General features: G+C 32.4%; 2 protein-coding genes across 2 annotated transcripts; one reads left to right on the forward strand and one right to left on the reverse strand.

The window, feature by feature from the left end:
- Nucleotides 1–5,749: 5,749 nt before the first annotated feature.
- LOC108454287 (ATP-dependent zinc metalloprotease FTSH 11, chloroplastic/mitochondrial-like) lies at nt 5,750–12,286 on the forward strand. The gene is made up of 17 exons (XM_017752701.2): nt 5,750–6,584; nt 6,683–6,836; nt 7,063–7,155; nt 7,355–7,440; nt 7,558–7,681; nt 8,065–8,184; nt 8,619–8,669; nt 8,892–8,953; nt 9,095–9,152; nt 9,258–9,383; nt 9,494–9,574; nt 9,930–10,059; nt 10,149–10,297; nt 10,659–10,940; nt 11,083–11,172; nt 11,258–11,311; nt 11,764–12,286. Exons 1-17 carry the CDS (start codon nt 6,010–6,012, stop codon nt 11,914–11,916), a joined length of 2,388 nt encoding a protein of 795 aa, XP_017608190.1. The 5' UTR covers nt 5,750–6,009; the 3' UTR covers nt 11,917–12,286.
- A 1,007-nt stretch (nt 12,287–13,293) lies between these two features.
- On the reverse strand, nt 13,294–15,539 carry LOC108454689 (abscisic acid receptor PYL8-like). Its single transcript, XM_017753224.2, has 3 exons — nt 15,056–15,539; nt 14,007–14,222; nt 13,294–13,851 (listed from the first exon to the last, which is right to left on the reverse strand). The coding sequence occupies exons 1-3, from the start codon at nt 15,173–15,175 to the stop codon at nt 13,615–13,617; spliced, it is 573 nt and encodes a 190-aa protein (XP_017608713.1). The 5' UTR covers nt 15,176–15,539; the 3' UTR covers nt 13,294–13,614.
- Between the last annotated feature and the right edge of the window lie 573 nt (nt 15,540–16,112).

The following is a 16,112-nucleotide window of genomic DNA, read 5'->3' on the forward strand; positions in this document are numbered from 1 at the left end:
AGATATCACATACTTTCTCATATTCTATGTATTTAATCTTAAATACTAATTTTTAAATGATTATTTGAATGCGTTTGCTAAGTATATATATCACCAATCTTTTAAAAGTTATGACTAAGGGAAAAATTGGGGAAATATATTTTGATTTATTTAAGAATTTCAACAATAATTATAACGAACTTTAATCATCATCACTTTATAAAAATACAAATAGGTATTTTGGATTATTTTATAATCTTCTTTTAACTACTATTAACTAAGTCAAATTTATCACATATGTACAATTATTTTAATTTATATAAATGAAAAATTCCTATAATTTCAATATGTTTATGACATTCTAAATCCTTCAAGGATTTTAATATAAACTTTAATATATAGTGATTTATAAAAGTTTGTAACAACAACTATTAGACATAAGTTAAATCTTTTATGAACTTCTAGTTTAATAATATATTTAAAGGTTATTATATCCACCACAAAAAAAATTATATCTTTTCATAATCAATGCTAGGGTTTAGCGAAAAATTTCATATTTTTATTCTGTTTTTGCAAAACTACTTTATTTGCAGTCTTATTGGCTTTATACCTTTAAATATTTGGACTATTGGTTCAAAAATTCCACAAATTTAATTGCACTTGAGTTGCGTCTTTCTATTTTGACCAATTTATTACATATCTATATTTCTTAATAGATTTATTCAAGATCCTCCTTTTTTTTAATTATTTCAACAATAATAATGCATGCAAAACTATTGTCAACCACTTTTATTATCGGTTCGACATTTTCTCAAAATGACATAACTTATCGAGATATCTTATTTTCACTATTTTAATCTTACCTAAATCTCTTCTGGAGTTTTACTTATTAGTTATGTCTTGGGTCTCTTCTAGAGCACTTGCCTCCACTATATGACCATTTAGAAAAAAATTCATTTTTGGAAATAATCAAAATTTAAATATTAGATGGTATATAATACTTGGTTAAGTTTGTAAATACATTTGACAGTTAACTTGTAATGAGTTATCTTTGTTGAACTTTTGGTTCAGATTACTCTCCCCTAACTCATTACAAGTTATTATTTCTCTCCCTTTAATGTCAAGAAAACTATCAAATCAAAATTGTAATTACAAATCATGTCATAATTGAATCTCCAATACATTCAAAACATCTAATAGTACAAAGAAACTTGTGATTAATATATATTCGTAACTTTTTTTGAGGATTCACTCATTTTGTACATTGTGCTGGAGTAGTTGGAATATATTCGCACATACAAAAATTCAAATATGAGGAATATTTAGCTCTTAATCAAAAACTAATTGCAATATGGAGTATTTATAATTTATTGGTTTGATGCGTACAACACATAAATAAACATAATCTCATGTCGAAATAGGAAGTTTAGTTATCATAAGTAATGGTTTAGCTATTACTTGGGGGCATTTGATAAATGATTCAACTATATTGTTTTATGTGTGAACATGAACTATAGGATGTTCAACTTTTATCTTGATTGACATACAATATGTATTGAAAGCTTGGAACAAAACTCACTAACACAAGCAAGATAAATTGTTTTAATTGTATAATCTGAAATTAATCATTTAAACAAGCAATCTTGCAAACGATAGGTTGCGAGTTGATAATGCATGTGATTATTTTGTAGATGCATATACCAAAATCATATAATGTCAAAATCATCAGCATGGTGGATGAATGAGCCTATATTTATTTCAGAAATGTAAGACATTAAATCTCAACTTTAGCTAGTGAGTTTCTAGCAATCAATTTTTTATTTAGAACAAGTAACAAATGATAATTTTTTTTAAAAAAATTAAAGAATCATCTGGTTTTTTTAATGAATGTCCATATGAATTCTCAATTAATTTTTACTATCATATATGATCCAAAATGGTCTAACTGGTTACGCCAAGTAGTAAATTCATCTATATCAGTAAACTCCTGGTTTACTTTAACATGTGTTCAATTATACTAAATTGTAACAAATTAATAATTTTACTATCATTTATTTTACTTTGTATCCACATTGTAATGGCCAATTTTTGGCCCAAGCAAACAAGCAAAAAATAAAATCCACATAACCAAATTCCAAGTCCATTTACAATGTTAAACAGCCCAAAAATCTAAACTACCCAATTACAATAACTAAACCTACCCAAACCCAATACCCAAAACAAGTCCAAATTAGAACTACCCAAACCTAAGTAATTTCCAGCAAAGAAAAGTGGTGATGAACCATAGCCGTCACCCCACCTTGGCCACCTACGCCACTACCAGTCGTCTGCCACCAGCACACCCACTTGCCTCCACCACTCTATACCTGCAAAAGAAGACAAAAAAAAGGACAGCAAAGAAAAACACCAAAAAATAAAATTCTTTGTATTTTTTCTTTGGATTTTGGGCTATATAAAAGCCCTATGTTCCTTGTGCCAGGGGGGAATCGATTGTATTTTGGAGAGAAGAGATTGTATTAGAGGGGGTTGTATTATAGAGATTTTTGGGAGAAATCAAAAGGAGAAAACAAGTTCAAAAGGGAAAGAGGGAAGGAACTTACCGGTGTTCAGTTTTCCAACATCGTGGACGACCGAAGAAGCCACCGCCGAAGATCAGTGGTCGAAAACTGAATGGATTTTTGGATGGGCGGCGGCTTTGGTGGTGGACCGATGACCGTGATTTGTTGATGGCCGGTCCGATGACCGGAGGAGGGGAAGGGTTGAGAGAGTTGAGAGCCTTCTCTCTATTTTGAAAAATGAATGTAGGGTGGTAGGGTGGTAGAGTGATGTTTTAACTCTTTTTTTTGTTGTTTTTTTTTAAAAAAAAGTTTTTTTTTATGATAAAGAAAAAAAAGAAAATAAAGTATGGTTTTAATTAATAATAAAACAAAATAGTATGAGGAAGTAGTTTTAATTAACAATAAAACAAAATAGTATGGGGAAATAGTTTTAATTAACAATAAAACAAAATAGCATGGGGAGTGTTTTTGATTATAATAAAACAAAGTAGCATGGGGGGAGTGGAATCAGTTTTTTGCTTGGGACCATGCATGTTACCTTTAATTGGGTAATTTACGCAATTGGTCCCCTCCTTTGTGCTAGCCTTCAATCGGGCCATATTTAAGTTTTTTATATTATTTTAAATTGGCCCTGCAGTCTGTGTGCTATTTCGATTTGCCCCATTTGCACGGTATTTTAAGATTTGGGACATTTTTAATTTTAGATCTCGAACATTTATACGCAATTAATTTTAGCCCAAAATTCTGTTTTAATAATTTGTTTTACTTGTAAGTTATCTCTTGGATTTTGTTTCTTCTCTCAATTAAGTTTCAGTTATTCTTTTAGAACAAACATGTTTCTACATATTATTTTGATTTCATACTTTTGTAATTATTATTTTTCTTTTTTTTTACGTGCATACTTGTTTATATGAAATACCTTTATATTATTATTACGACTATATGTATATATTTATAATATTACTAATAGTTTTTTTTACATTATTATGTATATACCATGTAAATATTTTAATATTATATTATGTATACATTTTATATATATATATCTTTTAATATTGTATTTTTATTGTTTTACATATGCCCTAATATTATATCGTTTATATATATTTTTTATTTCCCATATTATCTTACTTTATATATTTTTAACTATATCATGTATATGCTACTACTATATATCTATTTATGTAGTATTATTAATAGTTGTTTCTAATATTATGATTATTTCTAACATGTATATATTATGTATTTACCTTCAATATTATATATCGTATATTTCTAATACTATTACGTTATTACTACTATTATATTATTATTATATTTTTACCCATTACTCTTAAAATACACTTATTTTACCTTTTACTCTTCACTCACTATATATATTATTTACTTATCTATATATTCACATACATATATATAATTTCACACATCATTTCAAAATTTTTACTTGTAATATTACTATTAATATTATTATTATCTTCACTATACTATCGTTCTTTAGTCTTACATAATGATTGTTTATTTATTACTAGTTTTTTTTAATCTCGAATATTTCCTAGCTTATTCGTTATTGTCTTTTTATTCGTTTTATTCATTTATTTGTTACCTCGAAATAAGATTTTTTGCAAATAAGGCAATGCTTGGTGTTTGGAAATTTTGAGAAAGCAGTTCCCTAACTTATTGGGTTGCCACTTTTCTCATTGAATTCGAATAATTAAGTACCCTTCTAAGTTTTTTTTAGAGATTTTCTAAATGCAAGCCACTATCTTGGAATTTCAAAGCAATATGTCCTAACTTATTGGATATAGCGTTTTGCTGTTTCGAGATAAGAATTTCAAAAAAGGGATAACTTAATGTCAATACTTTGACGCTAGTGAATCCCAATTTTCAAAGTTAAAATATTTTAAAGAGGACTACGTCTTAAATTTTTTCTTTCGACATTAAAGACATTTGATAATCAATTAGGTACCAATTTTTGGGCGTTACGAGGTGCTAATCCTTCCTCAAACGTAACGACTCGAACCCGTTCTTTTATTTCGTGGACCAAAACTAATGATTTTAAAACAAAATGTTTTAAAGGTGATCCAATCACACCTAAAAAGATTGGTGGCGACTCCCGTTTTCGTTTTTAAAATCGATTCTCATTTTCCAAAACTCGATTTGAAAATGGTTTCGACACACATATAAGTGCTATTGTGACATTTACTACTGGAAATGTCTAAATCGATGTGAAGATTATAATGCCACTAAGTCAACAAAATAAATATAATTTCTAAATAATTATATGCAATATTCGCTTCAGAAATATGCAAAAATCTTCAAAGATCTAAAAAAAATTACAATTTCGTGTGTATCCAACCATAACGAGCTTTAGATAGAATTATCATATTCTATTACTCATATTTTCTTTTAAATTATTCTAAAATTTAATTAAATATTTTATAGTCAAATATTTTGCTTTCAACCCTTTAACAGGATGATGATAAAAAGATCATAAAGATTATCACAGTCAATTCAATTTAATAACAAGTGTAATCAATAATTCAATCCTCTTTTGATTCATATGAAATATAATTTTCCTCATTCACAATCTCAATATGAAATTCATTATAAATATCTTTTAACAATCATAATATATTAATATATTAGCTCTTTTGGAGCTTTCGACTAATTTTACTACCAAATATTGAAATAATATTATTTGTTTTAGTATCAAATAAGATAAATATTAACAAAAACAAAATATTTAGGCATACGCTACATATGTGACAAATAATCTTTCATATCACATTCATAACATAAGTTATCTTTTACCTTTTAAAGAGTTATCTTGATAACTTTTATTGTTTTCTTATTTATTATTATGTTTCACCTTTTAGTGGTTTATAATTATATTTTTTTTATTTTCTTTATGTTTGCATTCACTCCGCGGAATGCAACAAATCTAGTAAGACAGACTTCTAAACGTCTCCATTAATTCTTTATTTTATAATCATTATTGCAAACATGCGTGGATTTCAAAACAAAATCTATCTATTCATGTTGTCATGATTAATATCTAATTATAATAAACATGATATAATAAATAAATTATAGTAAAATATACATAAAGATAGAAGTGATTAAAGGCTTTAATAATTATTCAAAGTGTGCAGGCCTTAATTGAATATTAAAATTGTATTAATAATATAGATGTTATGTAGGTAGACATCCTAGCATATTCATAACAAAATATTATTTATTGAGCTTATATTATAAGTATTATTAGTTTGATTTTAGAAATGGAAAAAAGAAAAAAAAAAAAGTTAAATGGTGAATGGAGATAAGGGGTGTAACTTTGAGTTGCACTCGTTCCTTTCCTTCGTCCGAATGATCTGGTGGCCGTGGGTGGCTCTTCTTAACTTGTTTTTGCTTTTGATTCAAGGCTGAAGACGAAGAAGAAGCCCCAAATCTTCTCTCGTTAAACCCTGAAGCAATGATCCTCTCCCTTTCTCTCTTCTGCCCCCATCACCCTTGTCTTTCTTCTCCTCTTCCTATCCCACGCTTTCACCCTCCTCCTCCTTCCCTCTCTTTCAACCCCACTCCCTTTTGCCCTCCTCCACTTTTCCTTTTTTCCCGATTGCATCCCCGTCCTTTTTCAATCCCTTGCTCATTGCACCCCGACAATGTTAACTCCGATTCCAAATTGGATTCTCATCTTGAACCTTCCATCCCTTTGGTTTCGGATGTTGATGGATTTGAGAATGCGGCCGAGGGGTTTGAAGCGAATAACATCAATGAGGAACCTGAGAATGCGGTGGACAACAATGGGCAGAGTGATGAATTGGCGGGAGATAAAGGGCCCAAAACCAAAATCCCTGTCATGGTGTTTTTTATGGGAATTTGGGCTATGATAAAGAATGGAATGGACAAGTTAGCTTTGGATTGGTTCAGTTGGTGGCCGTTTTGGCGTCAGGAGAAACGTCTTGACCGCTTGATTGCCGAAGCCGATGTCAATCCCAAAGATGCCGCTAAACAAAGCGCTTTGCTAGCTGAGCTTAACAAGCACAGGTTTCCTTTCAACTTCTTTATTGTTGATAAATTTCGAAGCATTTTCTTTTTTTTTTTTTGGATCCCTCTGATTTTTATTATTTAAAAAAAAAAAACAGTCCCGAGTCCGTGATTAAGCGATTTGAACAAAGGGATCATGCGGTAGACAGTAGAGGAGTTGCCGAATATCTTCGAGCGTTGGTAGTCACTAATGCCATTGCTGAATATCTTCCGGATGAACACGCTGGAAAGCCTTCTTGTCTTCCTACTTTGGTAAGAATGGCGCTACTTCGTGGCTTTGCTTTTATATTTGCATTTTGATTCAGCTTTTCAATTACTTTAATATTGTCAAACTTGGTCGAACAGATGTAATGTCTTTGACATTTGACTTCTGTTGGACGTATCAATTGGTGGATAAGTAGTTCTATACAAGTCTATGCTTTCTTATCACCAAAAGACTTAGAATATCTGATTTGGTCGATTAAAATTTAAAATGCAGTTGCAAGAATTAAAGCAGCGTGCATCTGGGAATGTGGATGAGCCCTTCTTAAGCCCAGGAATTTCTCAGAAGCATCCGTTGCATGTCGTGATGGTAAGTCTCCTTAGTTTACTGTTTGTGTGGGAGACAATATGGTTTTCATGTTACACTTTTTGGATTAGTTGATGCTTGTACTACAATATGCGGAGTTGTGGACTATATAACTTGTCCACAACTTGGATTCATCTTCTCTCTCTCCTTAGATCCCTTTGTCAACCAATTTGATAGCAGTTCTGTTTTCTTTTTTTGTTAGGTTGATCCTAAAGTTTCAAACAGATCACGATTTGCACAAGAGCTTATTTCAACTATCTTGTTCACGGTTGCTGTTGGATTGGTTTGGTATGGATTCTGTGATTGTTGTTGTACTCCCTCTCTCTACCTTTTTCTTTGTTGAACTGCCCAGTCCTTGCTTTAACTTCCTGTAGTTCATTTTGTTAACATGAAAGCTGTTTTCAGGTTAATGGGTGCTGCTGCACTTCAGAAGTATGTAGGAAGCTTGGGTGGAATAGGAACTTCAGGTGTTGGATCAAGTTCCTCATATGCCCCCAAAGAATTGAACAAAGAAGTGATGCCTGAGAAGGCAAGTATCCTATGCTTCTGCTAGCTGTCTAAATTGAGTAGACTATGACATTGAGTTGCATTTGAAGACTTCATTTCTGTTTTCAGTATGCATAGATGGAATGGTTTAAGTAGATTATATTGGACTAGATGAGTAAGAAATGCAAATTTTGAGCACCGCCTGAATAATTGGAAAGTGTTCATGACTAGTGAGAAAATATTATAATTTGGTATCCTTATTAGATAAATGATGATCAAGAGCCTGTTCTGCTGACTATGCAAGTGAAATGCAGCTTTAGTTTTGGTATGGATGGGCTAGGGTTTAGGTCCCAGGGCCATTTACTGGAAATCTAGTAGATAATCCTGAACCTTGTTTTCTTTTCCTATTTAATACTTTATTTGCAGAATGTTAAAACATTTAAGGATGTCAAAGGCTGTGATGATGCAAAACAAGAGCTTGAGGAAGTAGTGGAGTACCTTAAAAACCCATCAAAGTTCACCCGCCTTGGGGGAAAGCTGCCAAAGGTTTGTGCAAGATAATATGGTTTTCGAAATACATCTCATTCTTTCTGTCTCCATTTGTTGCACTTGCTTGTGGATCTCTGTATTTCAGAATTTACTAAGGGCATCCTATAAAATAGGAATAAAATAGAAAAGATGTCAGTGACATCTATGCTAGGAGAACCAAATATATCAAGAAATTGCCCGAAGTCCTGTCAGCTCGTGTTGTAGGTGGGGAATTATAGATTCTAGGTTCTGCTTCTGAAGCTTTCCTTTATAGAGGAGAGAAAATAACAAGTGATTTAGGTTTTTTTTCCATTGTTTGGTCCATAGTGACTGATTGTGCATCTATTAGAACAACAAATTCTGAAATTTGTATCCTATGATTCATTTACTTCCAGAGTCTAAGGCTTTTTTGCTTTAATCTTAAGGCTGTAACATTCACAACTAAATTGCAGGGAATCCTTTTGACTGGAGCTCCTGGAACTGGAAAAACTTTGCTGGCCAAGGTAATGTTTCGTTTTTTATTCTCACTTATCTTCACTTACATATGTTGGGGTCTTTTTGTGCACTACATCTCAATTTAACCACCACAAAGAAAAGCTTATTTTGCTGCTAGTGGTTCAACACAAAGAAAAACTTATCTTCACTTACATATGTCGGGGTCTTTGAAGTATGTTGCATATGATCATATACATATAATAATGGAATTGGTTTATGTCACCCTGAAGGCTATTGCTGGGGAAGCTGGGGTACCTTTCTTCTATAGAGCAGGATCTGAATTTGAGGAAATGTAAGCCACCCTCTTGTTTCATCTTTGCTTGGCCACCCTTTTCTATAGATTTCCATGTGCTTATTGTATCCCATAAGGTTGGTTCTGGGGATTATGCAGCATTATAGGTATCTTGTCTGACATTCTCTATCTCTATGGCAGGTTTGTTGGTGTTGGTGCTCGGCGTGTGAGATCCCTTTTCCAAGCAGCTAAGAAAAAGGTTGATGCTCATAATTACTAGGTTGTGGGGATTATTTTGTTTGCTTGATACATTGTCCATCATGCCTTCTGGCCATGCCATTCAACAACATTTCATATTTTATAGGCTCCTTGCATCATTTTCATTGATGAAATAGATGCTATTGGATCCACACGAAAACAATGGGAAGGCCACACCAAAAAAACACTGCATCAGCTGCTAGTTGAAATGGATGGTTTTGAACAGAATGAGGTATATTTCAAAAGTTCGTAATAACGTTAATTCTGTATATTTCAAAAGTTTGTAATATCAGTAATTCCTTTTTTCATTTTCAATTTGTTTAATCTCTATCTATCTTATAGGGAATAATTCTGATGGCTGCAACAAATCTACCTGATATTCTTGATCCAGCTTTGACAAGACCTGGTAGATTTGATAGGCATGTAAGTGCTCCAATCATTAGTGTTTTGTTGAGGCTTGGGTGTTTGGTACTATATGCTCAAAGTTGTTCCTAGAGGAACCAACGATGACAAATAGAGTTGGTTCCTTAAGACTTAATCAGAGTATCCTCTGCCCTCACCTTCCTGCATCATGCTGCTGAAGGTTTTTGCTCATTGTTAGAAGTTGTGCTCTGATTTTGTGAATACTTTAGTCACTGAATTGTTCAGTACACAAAATTGCTTTCACAAGGGCTAAGTAATTTGGCCTGGGACTATTGTTAGTCTTGTAGGCTAGATATTTTCTTTTTTCATGTTCTATTCTCTTTTATAGAGAAGACTCATACAGCCCGTCTTTTAGATCGTTGTCCCTAATCCAGATGTAAGAGGCCGTCAAGAGATTTTGGATCTCTACCTACATGATAAACCTTTATCTGATGACGTAGATGTTAAAGCAATTGCTCGTGGTACTCCTGGATTCAATGGAGCAGGTAAGCTTTTCTGCATAAACCAAAACAGGTTTGTGTGAACAAACATTCAGATCTTCTTTATAATTTTTTCCCATTATTCTGTCAATCAGATCTAGCAAACTTGGTGAATATTGCTGCAATTAAAGCTGCAGTTGAAGGTGCAAATAAATTGACTGCTTCACAGTTGGAGCATGCTAAAGATAGGATACTCATGGGTACTGAACGTAAAACAATGTTTTTATCAGAAGAGTCAAAGAAGGTATTGACATTTTCTAGTAAAACTTTGGGTGTGGAATTCAGGTTGTGGTTGGTTGTATGAAGTGAATCATTGTGCAAATGAAAATGTAAAAGGACCATAATGATAACAAGATTACCCAAGAAAAATTTCCTAGTTCAGGATATGCAGATAAATGACCAAGAAACTTTAATGTAAGAAGTCCCTTGATGCAATTCACTGCCAGTTGTTTAATAGAGTTAGTTTTTAGCTGCAACTAGGCTGCATTTTGGTTCCTATTTGTGGACTGTCAGTGTAGAAATTACTTCGTTAGGTTTTCAAGATAATCTTTTTTGTTATCTGAACTGGAGCATCCTTACTTGCTGACATTATTACACAACTTCAGCTCACTGCTTTTCATGAGAGTGGCCATGCAATTGTCGCTTTCAACACTGAAGGTGCACATCCAATCCACAAGGCTACAATCATGCCCCGTGGATCTGCTCTGGGAATGGTAACCCAATTGCCATCAGATGATGAGACGTCAATCAGCAAGAAGCAATTATTAGCTCGTCTTGATGTTTGTATGGGAGGAAGAGTTGCGGAAGAACTCATTTTCGGCCAGGACCATGTCACAACTGGAGCAAGAAGTGATCTGCAGACGGCTACCGAGCTTGCTAAGTATATGGTATGTTTCAAAGTCTCCTTTTATCCATAATTCCCTGTTTCTGTATGCCTTTCCAGTTCATGGTAAAATATATTTATGGAACAATAAGGAAAGAATTAGCCAAAACTGGGCAATATCTAATGGCTTTCACTTACAATGCCAGGTATCAAATTGTGGGATGAGTGATGCAATTGGACCAGTTAATATTAAAGAGCGACCAAGTTCAGAAATGCAGTCTCGCATTGATGCTGAAGTATGTTTATGCAAGCTAGAGTTCTGATAAGCAAAAATGTCTTTTTCAGTCTTAATTTTTTTCTTTTTTTTAAATTGTTGTGCAGGTTGTAAAGCTTCTAAGAGAAGCATATGATCGTGTGACAACCCTGTTAAAAAAGGTAAGTTCATGAAACCCTCTCTTTTTTTTTGGTCAAGGAATAAGAAACCATATTATTGCAAATAACTATATATGATATTTGGACTAGGGTATGAGCATCTTCATACCCATTTTTGAAATATGTGAGACACTGGGTACTTTGAGAAGAATGAAGAGGTTAGCAACATAGAGAAATAATTACAATGAAACCTGAATCGTAGTCTCCTAGCATCTAAAATTTTAGGAATATGTTTGAAGAAATTCTATTTCAATGGTGTAATTTTTAAAATCACATCTTACCTTGCCAGTAGAAAAGAGAAATGACTCTTGAAAATCAAAATTTCTTTTAAGGGTATTTGAGGTTACTAGAGTTAAACCCAGGTAACTAAAAATCTATCACTCTTGTCAAAAAATCACATGTCTATTAGCTGCAAATACATTAGTTTAACACATTGCTGTTTGACATATTTTCAGCACGAGAAGGCATTGCACGCATTAGCAAATGCACTTTTGGAGTACGAAACACTAAGTGCAGAAGAAATAAAGCGCATTCTTCTCCCACATCGGGAAGGAGGTTTTCCCGAACAGCAAGAACAACAGGAAGAGGGGGAGCTAGTATTGGCGTAAACTACAACTTGACAATCTGCATGATTGTAGGGGAAGCTCTGTATAGTGTATTTGAAGCAGCAGAGGTAATTTATTTATATAATTTCTTTCAATTCTTTGCCCCACCATTGTCATAAGATGTGTGTTATGGAAACTCTGGTTAAGAGACCGTGCAAATCCATCATCCTGATTCCCTGTCATAATATGCTAATGCCACTTTTAAATGTCCAGCAACACCTAAGACTACTAATTCAACATAGAACTTGTACCATTTGTGAAATCATGTATTATTTTGACTCTTACCCCCCATTTCCGGGGCCAAATTTTGAACTATGTAGGCATAATTTGATCTTTTCTCACTAATGAGAAAAAGTCCATATTTAGTTCCCAAGTCTCATTCTTCTAAAATTTTGGTACGTTGTATCTAAATATCATGGTGGTCAGTAGCATTCCGATGTCAAAATTGGATTGGACCAGTTAGTTGAATCGAAAACTGGAGAAGTGTTGAATGGTTAAAAAACTAATTTAAGAACTGTTTGAAGTTTAAATATTACATTTCGTTGTAATATTTGAAATAAATATTTAAAGTTTTCGTATTATTTATTTGTGCTTATTAATTTTTTCTTTTAAAAGAAAAAGGTATTTTGTAATGGTTGAACCAACCATTCAATTGAACAACTTGAGAACCACTGGCTTGATTGGTTCAGTTTTTACAACATTGTTGATATATAGTTTTGATCTTAAATTGGTCCCAAGTGGTTTAAGCAATATGTTTTGGTACGTTTTAGTCAACTATTAACTTGTACTGCACATTGGTTGGTACAAGTCTTTAACTAATTTTAATATATTTTCATCTAAATTATTTTTATTTTTATAAGTATATTTGAAAATAAAATAATTTAATTAAGTTTAATAACTTAACTAATACATTTTTAAAACAATAGTGGGCATGGTAGAGAATGAGTTCGCATAATTTGAACTTGTGATTGAACTAATCAAATTACTGATTTAGATGTTCTTTAATTACTTATTTTTCTAATTAAGTTTAATCTAATAAATTGAGAGATTTATGAATAATAACGTGTTTTTGGTCTGACACTAATAGGCATTAATATTGACATATTATTTCTAAGTTTATCATATATTAAAATATTTTTCATATATTATATATACATGCAATTATACATCTATAAAATTTTAAAAGTACTAATTATCTTGATTTGAATAAAACGTCAAACACGGGGTTAAACAACGTTACAACATCCTCACCCCTAATATTATATAAAAATAATAATAATCATAATAATGATATTTAATTGAAAACCATTTAAATGTGAAGATTACAAAATAAATCTTTAGTAGAAGAGTTTATTTTATCAAATTTAAAATTAATCTACATTCATGCCAACATTTAGATGGATTTTATTAACATTGTAATTAATTTCATATACATACAAATACTCAATATTTTAGGGCTCTAAATCAGTGGATTCACTTGCTTTTGTAAGGAGTTTGTGAAATCGAAAGCTTAAAATCATAGTTGAATATATATAAAATACGAGCGTCAAAATATTTCAACAAAAATGAAAAACTAAATATGTTCCTTGAAGCAAACGAAACTCCAGCAGATAACAGACTGGGAAACAGAAGGAATGCAATGATATGTGTTGTAAATAGAAGAGGGAAGACCCACAATTGGCACTCCATCTATAGAGCCCTCTATCTTTCAGCTCCCAACTTTCGAATATCGATCCGTTCAGTCCGGTCCTGCATTGCCAGCCCCTCCGACACATCTGCAAGTGATTTGAGATTGCATTTGATCAATGCTTCAACAAAGAAACATGTTTCATCTTTGGTATTACCCTCCGGCACATCCACCACGAAGGATTCGATCACTAGTGTCCCAGGTCTTCCATCTATCATCTCTGGATGGACTGATATGATAGAAGAGTAGTTCTGTATCCAAAAGAATACATTGAAGATCCAATGACTTAGTTGCAGGCTTTTTAATAATGCTTATACAGTCAACAACTATCTTCATCTATAAACACCAAGGGAAGGCATTAAATTGCTTACTTCATGTAGGATGAACTAAAATGATAGAGAAAAACCTGAAGTCGGTGATCCCCACCGATAATCCTTATGCTTAGGATATGCTCATTATCATCTAGGAGTTCCAGTCTTTCAGTACTCGTAGTCGCCGGGAGTCCCGACTTGACATCCACTTCTCTAAGACTCCCAATTTCAAGGTTTCCTGGCGCCACACACCGGCTGACAAAGGGTTTATACTTCTGAGGTTCATCAAATCTTCTCACCAAAGACCATACCTGTAATGAAACAAAGCAATTTATGCATATTCTTGAAAATGAAAACTGAAAACACCAAGTATCCGGACATGAATATGATATTAGACCGACCCTTTAAATATACGAAAATGAACTGTATCATACCCGTATTTGAAATGATGATAGATACCAAATTCACAAGAAAAAGAAAGAGCTAAAATTATGGAAAAATGCATTGTTTGTAATCTACAGGATCAGAATATCCACTATTAGTTATTCTTGCCATTTTTCTGGCATATTCTTCTTCCACTGAACCCCTCTAAAATACAAACCATTCATTTCGTAAGTCCAAATTGGACTAAAATAAAAATCATTTTGTAGACCATTCCTTTTAGTTCAACTAAATCTTAACCCCCATTGTTCCTAAAAGTAGCATCTATGTATACCATCCAAATGAATAACTCAAATCAATCAAAACCCACATACTCGTTCACATGGTTTCAGTCACGTAAGTGTTGTAAAGGGGTTGAAATTTTCTCAGAAAATGTTCTTCTTCTCTTTTGGCCAATAGAAAATGTTGATAATAACAAGGATCACAAATCCAGGATTTAGCATTACAAAAGCATCTGAGAAGCAAATAAGAGTATTTCTTAATATCAGATTTCAAGATAATTCATATGAAAAATGAAAACGCAGATCAAGAGTTAATCGTACTCAAGAAGAATTCGTCAAAACATTGAAAAACTCAACTCAGCGAAGATGAAAAAACAAACAACTAGAAAAAGAAAATCAATGATCTTTATTTGTAAATAAATCAAAAACAAAATTTAAAAGAAGACGCTTAACGAGAAAAAAAAAAAAGGAGAGAGCGTAACCAGAGGAAGAGGAGCTTTGATGAGCTTAACGAGAGCTGAACTACACTGATTCTCTCCAGCCTCATGCCTGTGATGCCTCTTTATATACTCAGTCGCCGCCGCACTGCTACTCACGTTCATTTCCCCCCTCTTCTTCTTATTATCCGTCACTTCTCTCTTTTTACGAAATTTAAGAAAGAAAAAAAACTCAACCGGTTCTGGTTTGCAGGCGGGAAGCACTCCGATCAGCGACCAAAAACTGTTTTATCTGAGGAGAATTAAAGAAGAGGCTGTAAATCATCGCCATTGAAAAGGAAGAAGAAAAGCTAAGGCTACTCCATATCATCTATCTCATCATCTGACAAATGATAAACATATTTTAATATGATAAAAAAGAATCGAACGAATTTATAAAAATCAAAACAAAATACTTGAATTTTATTTTATTTTTATTTGCTGATCAGCATTCAGCTGAGCTTAGCTTAATGTTATTATTACGAGAGCTGCCATAGCTTTTGTCCGCTTCTGCTTTTGTCGTTTCTGTTACTTCCTTTTGTGTTAAAAACACACCGAAACTAACTTTGCCATGCCGCCTCCAATTCTAAACTAACCTTATTTTCCAGGTCTAATTTTGGTTTTAGTCCTCTATTATTTAAGATTTAATCCTCTACCTTAATTTGACATAATTTGTAGCTCCAAATTAATAATCCCATTTAATAATGTTAAAATATTAACATGAAATTTTTTTACTGTTGTTGGATCATTAAAGTCGCATTTTAAAATTTTTTTGGTAATTTCCTTATTCATCTTACTGTGTATATTTGATATTTATGATTGTCTATATTAACAATACTGTTTTCAATGTTTGAACTCACATTCTCTTATTGAGGCGCAATGTATCTTACTGTCACATAAACTCTTACTATATTTAGTACAAATTACATTTTTTTGATAGATTAGTAAAAGTTAGATATTAAATAATATTATTATACACATTGTAATTAATTTCATTATATTATCATTTAAAAAATTGAAACATTGATATTTATAATTTTTAATATGTAACCACAAACATAAT

The sequence above is a fragment of the Gossypium arboreum genome, chromosome 9, assembly GCF_025698485.1.
Source record: "Gossypium arboreum isolate Shixiya-1 chromosome 9, ASM2569848v2, whole genome shotgun sequence".
NCBI lineage: Eukaryota > Viridiplantae > Streptophyta > Magnoliopsida > Malvales > Malvaceae > Gossypium > Gossypium arboreum.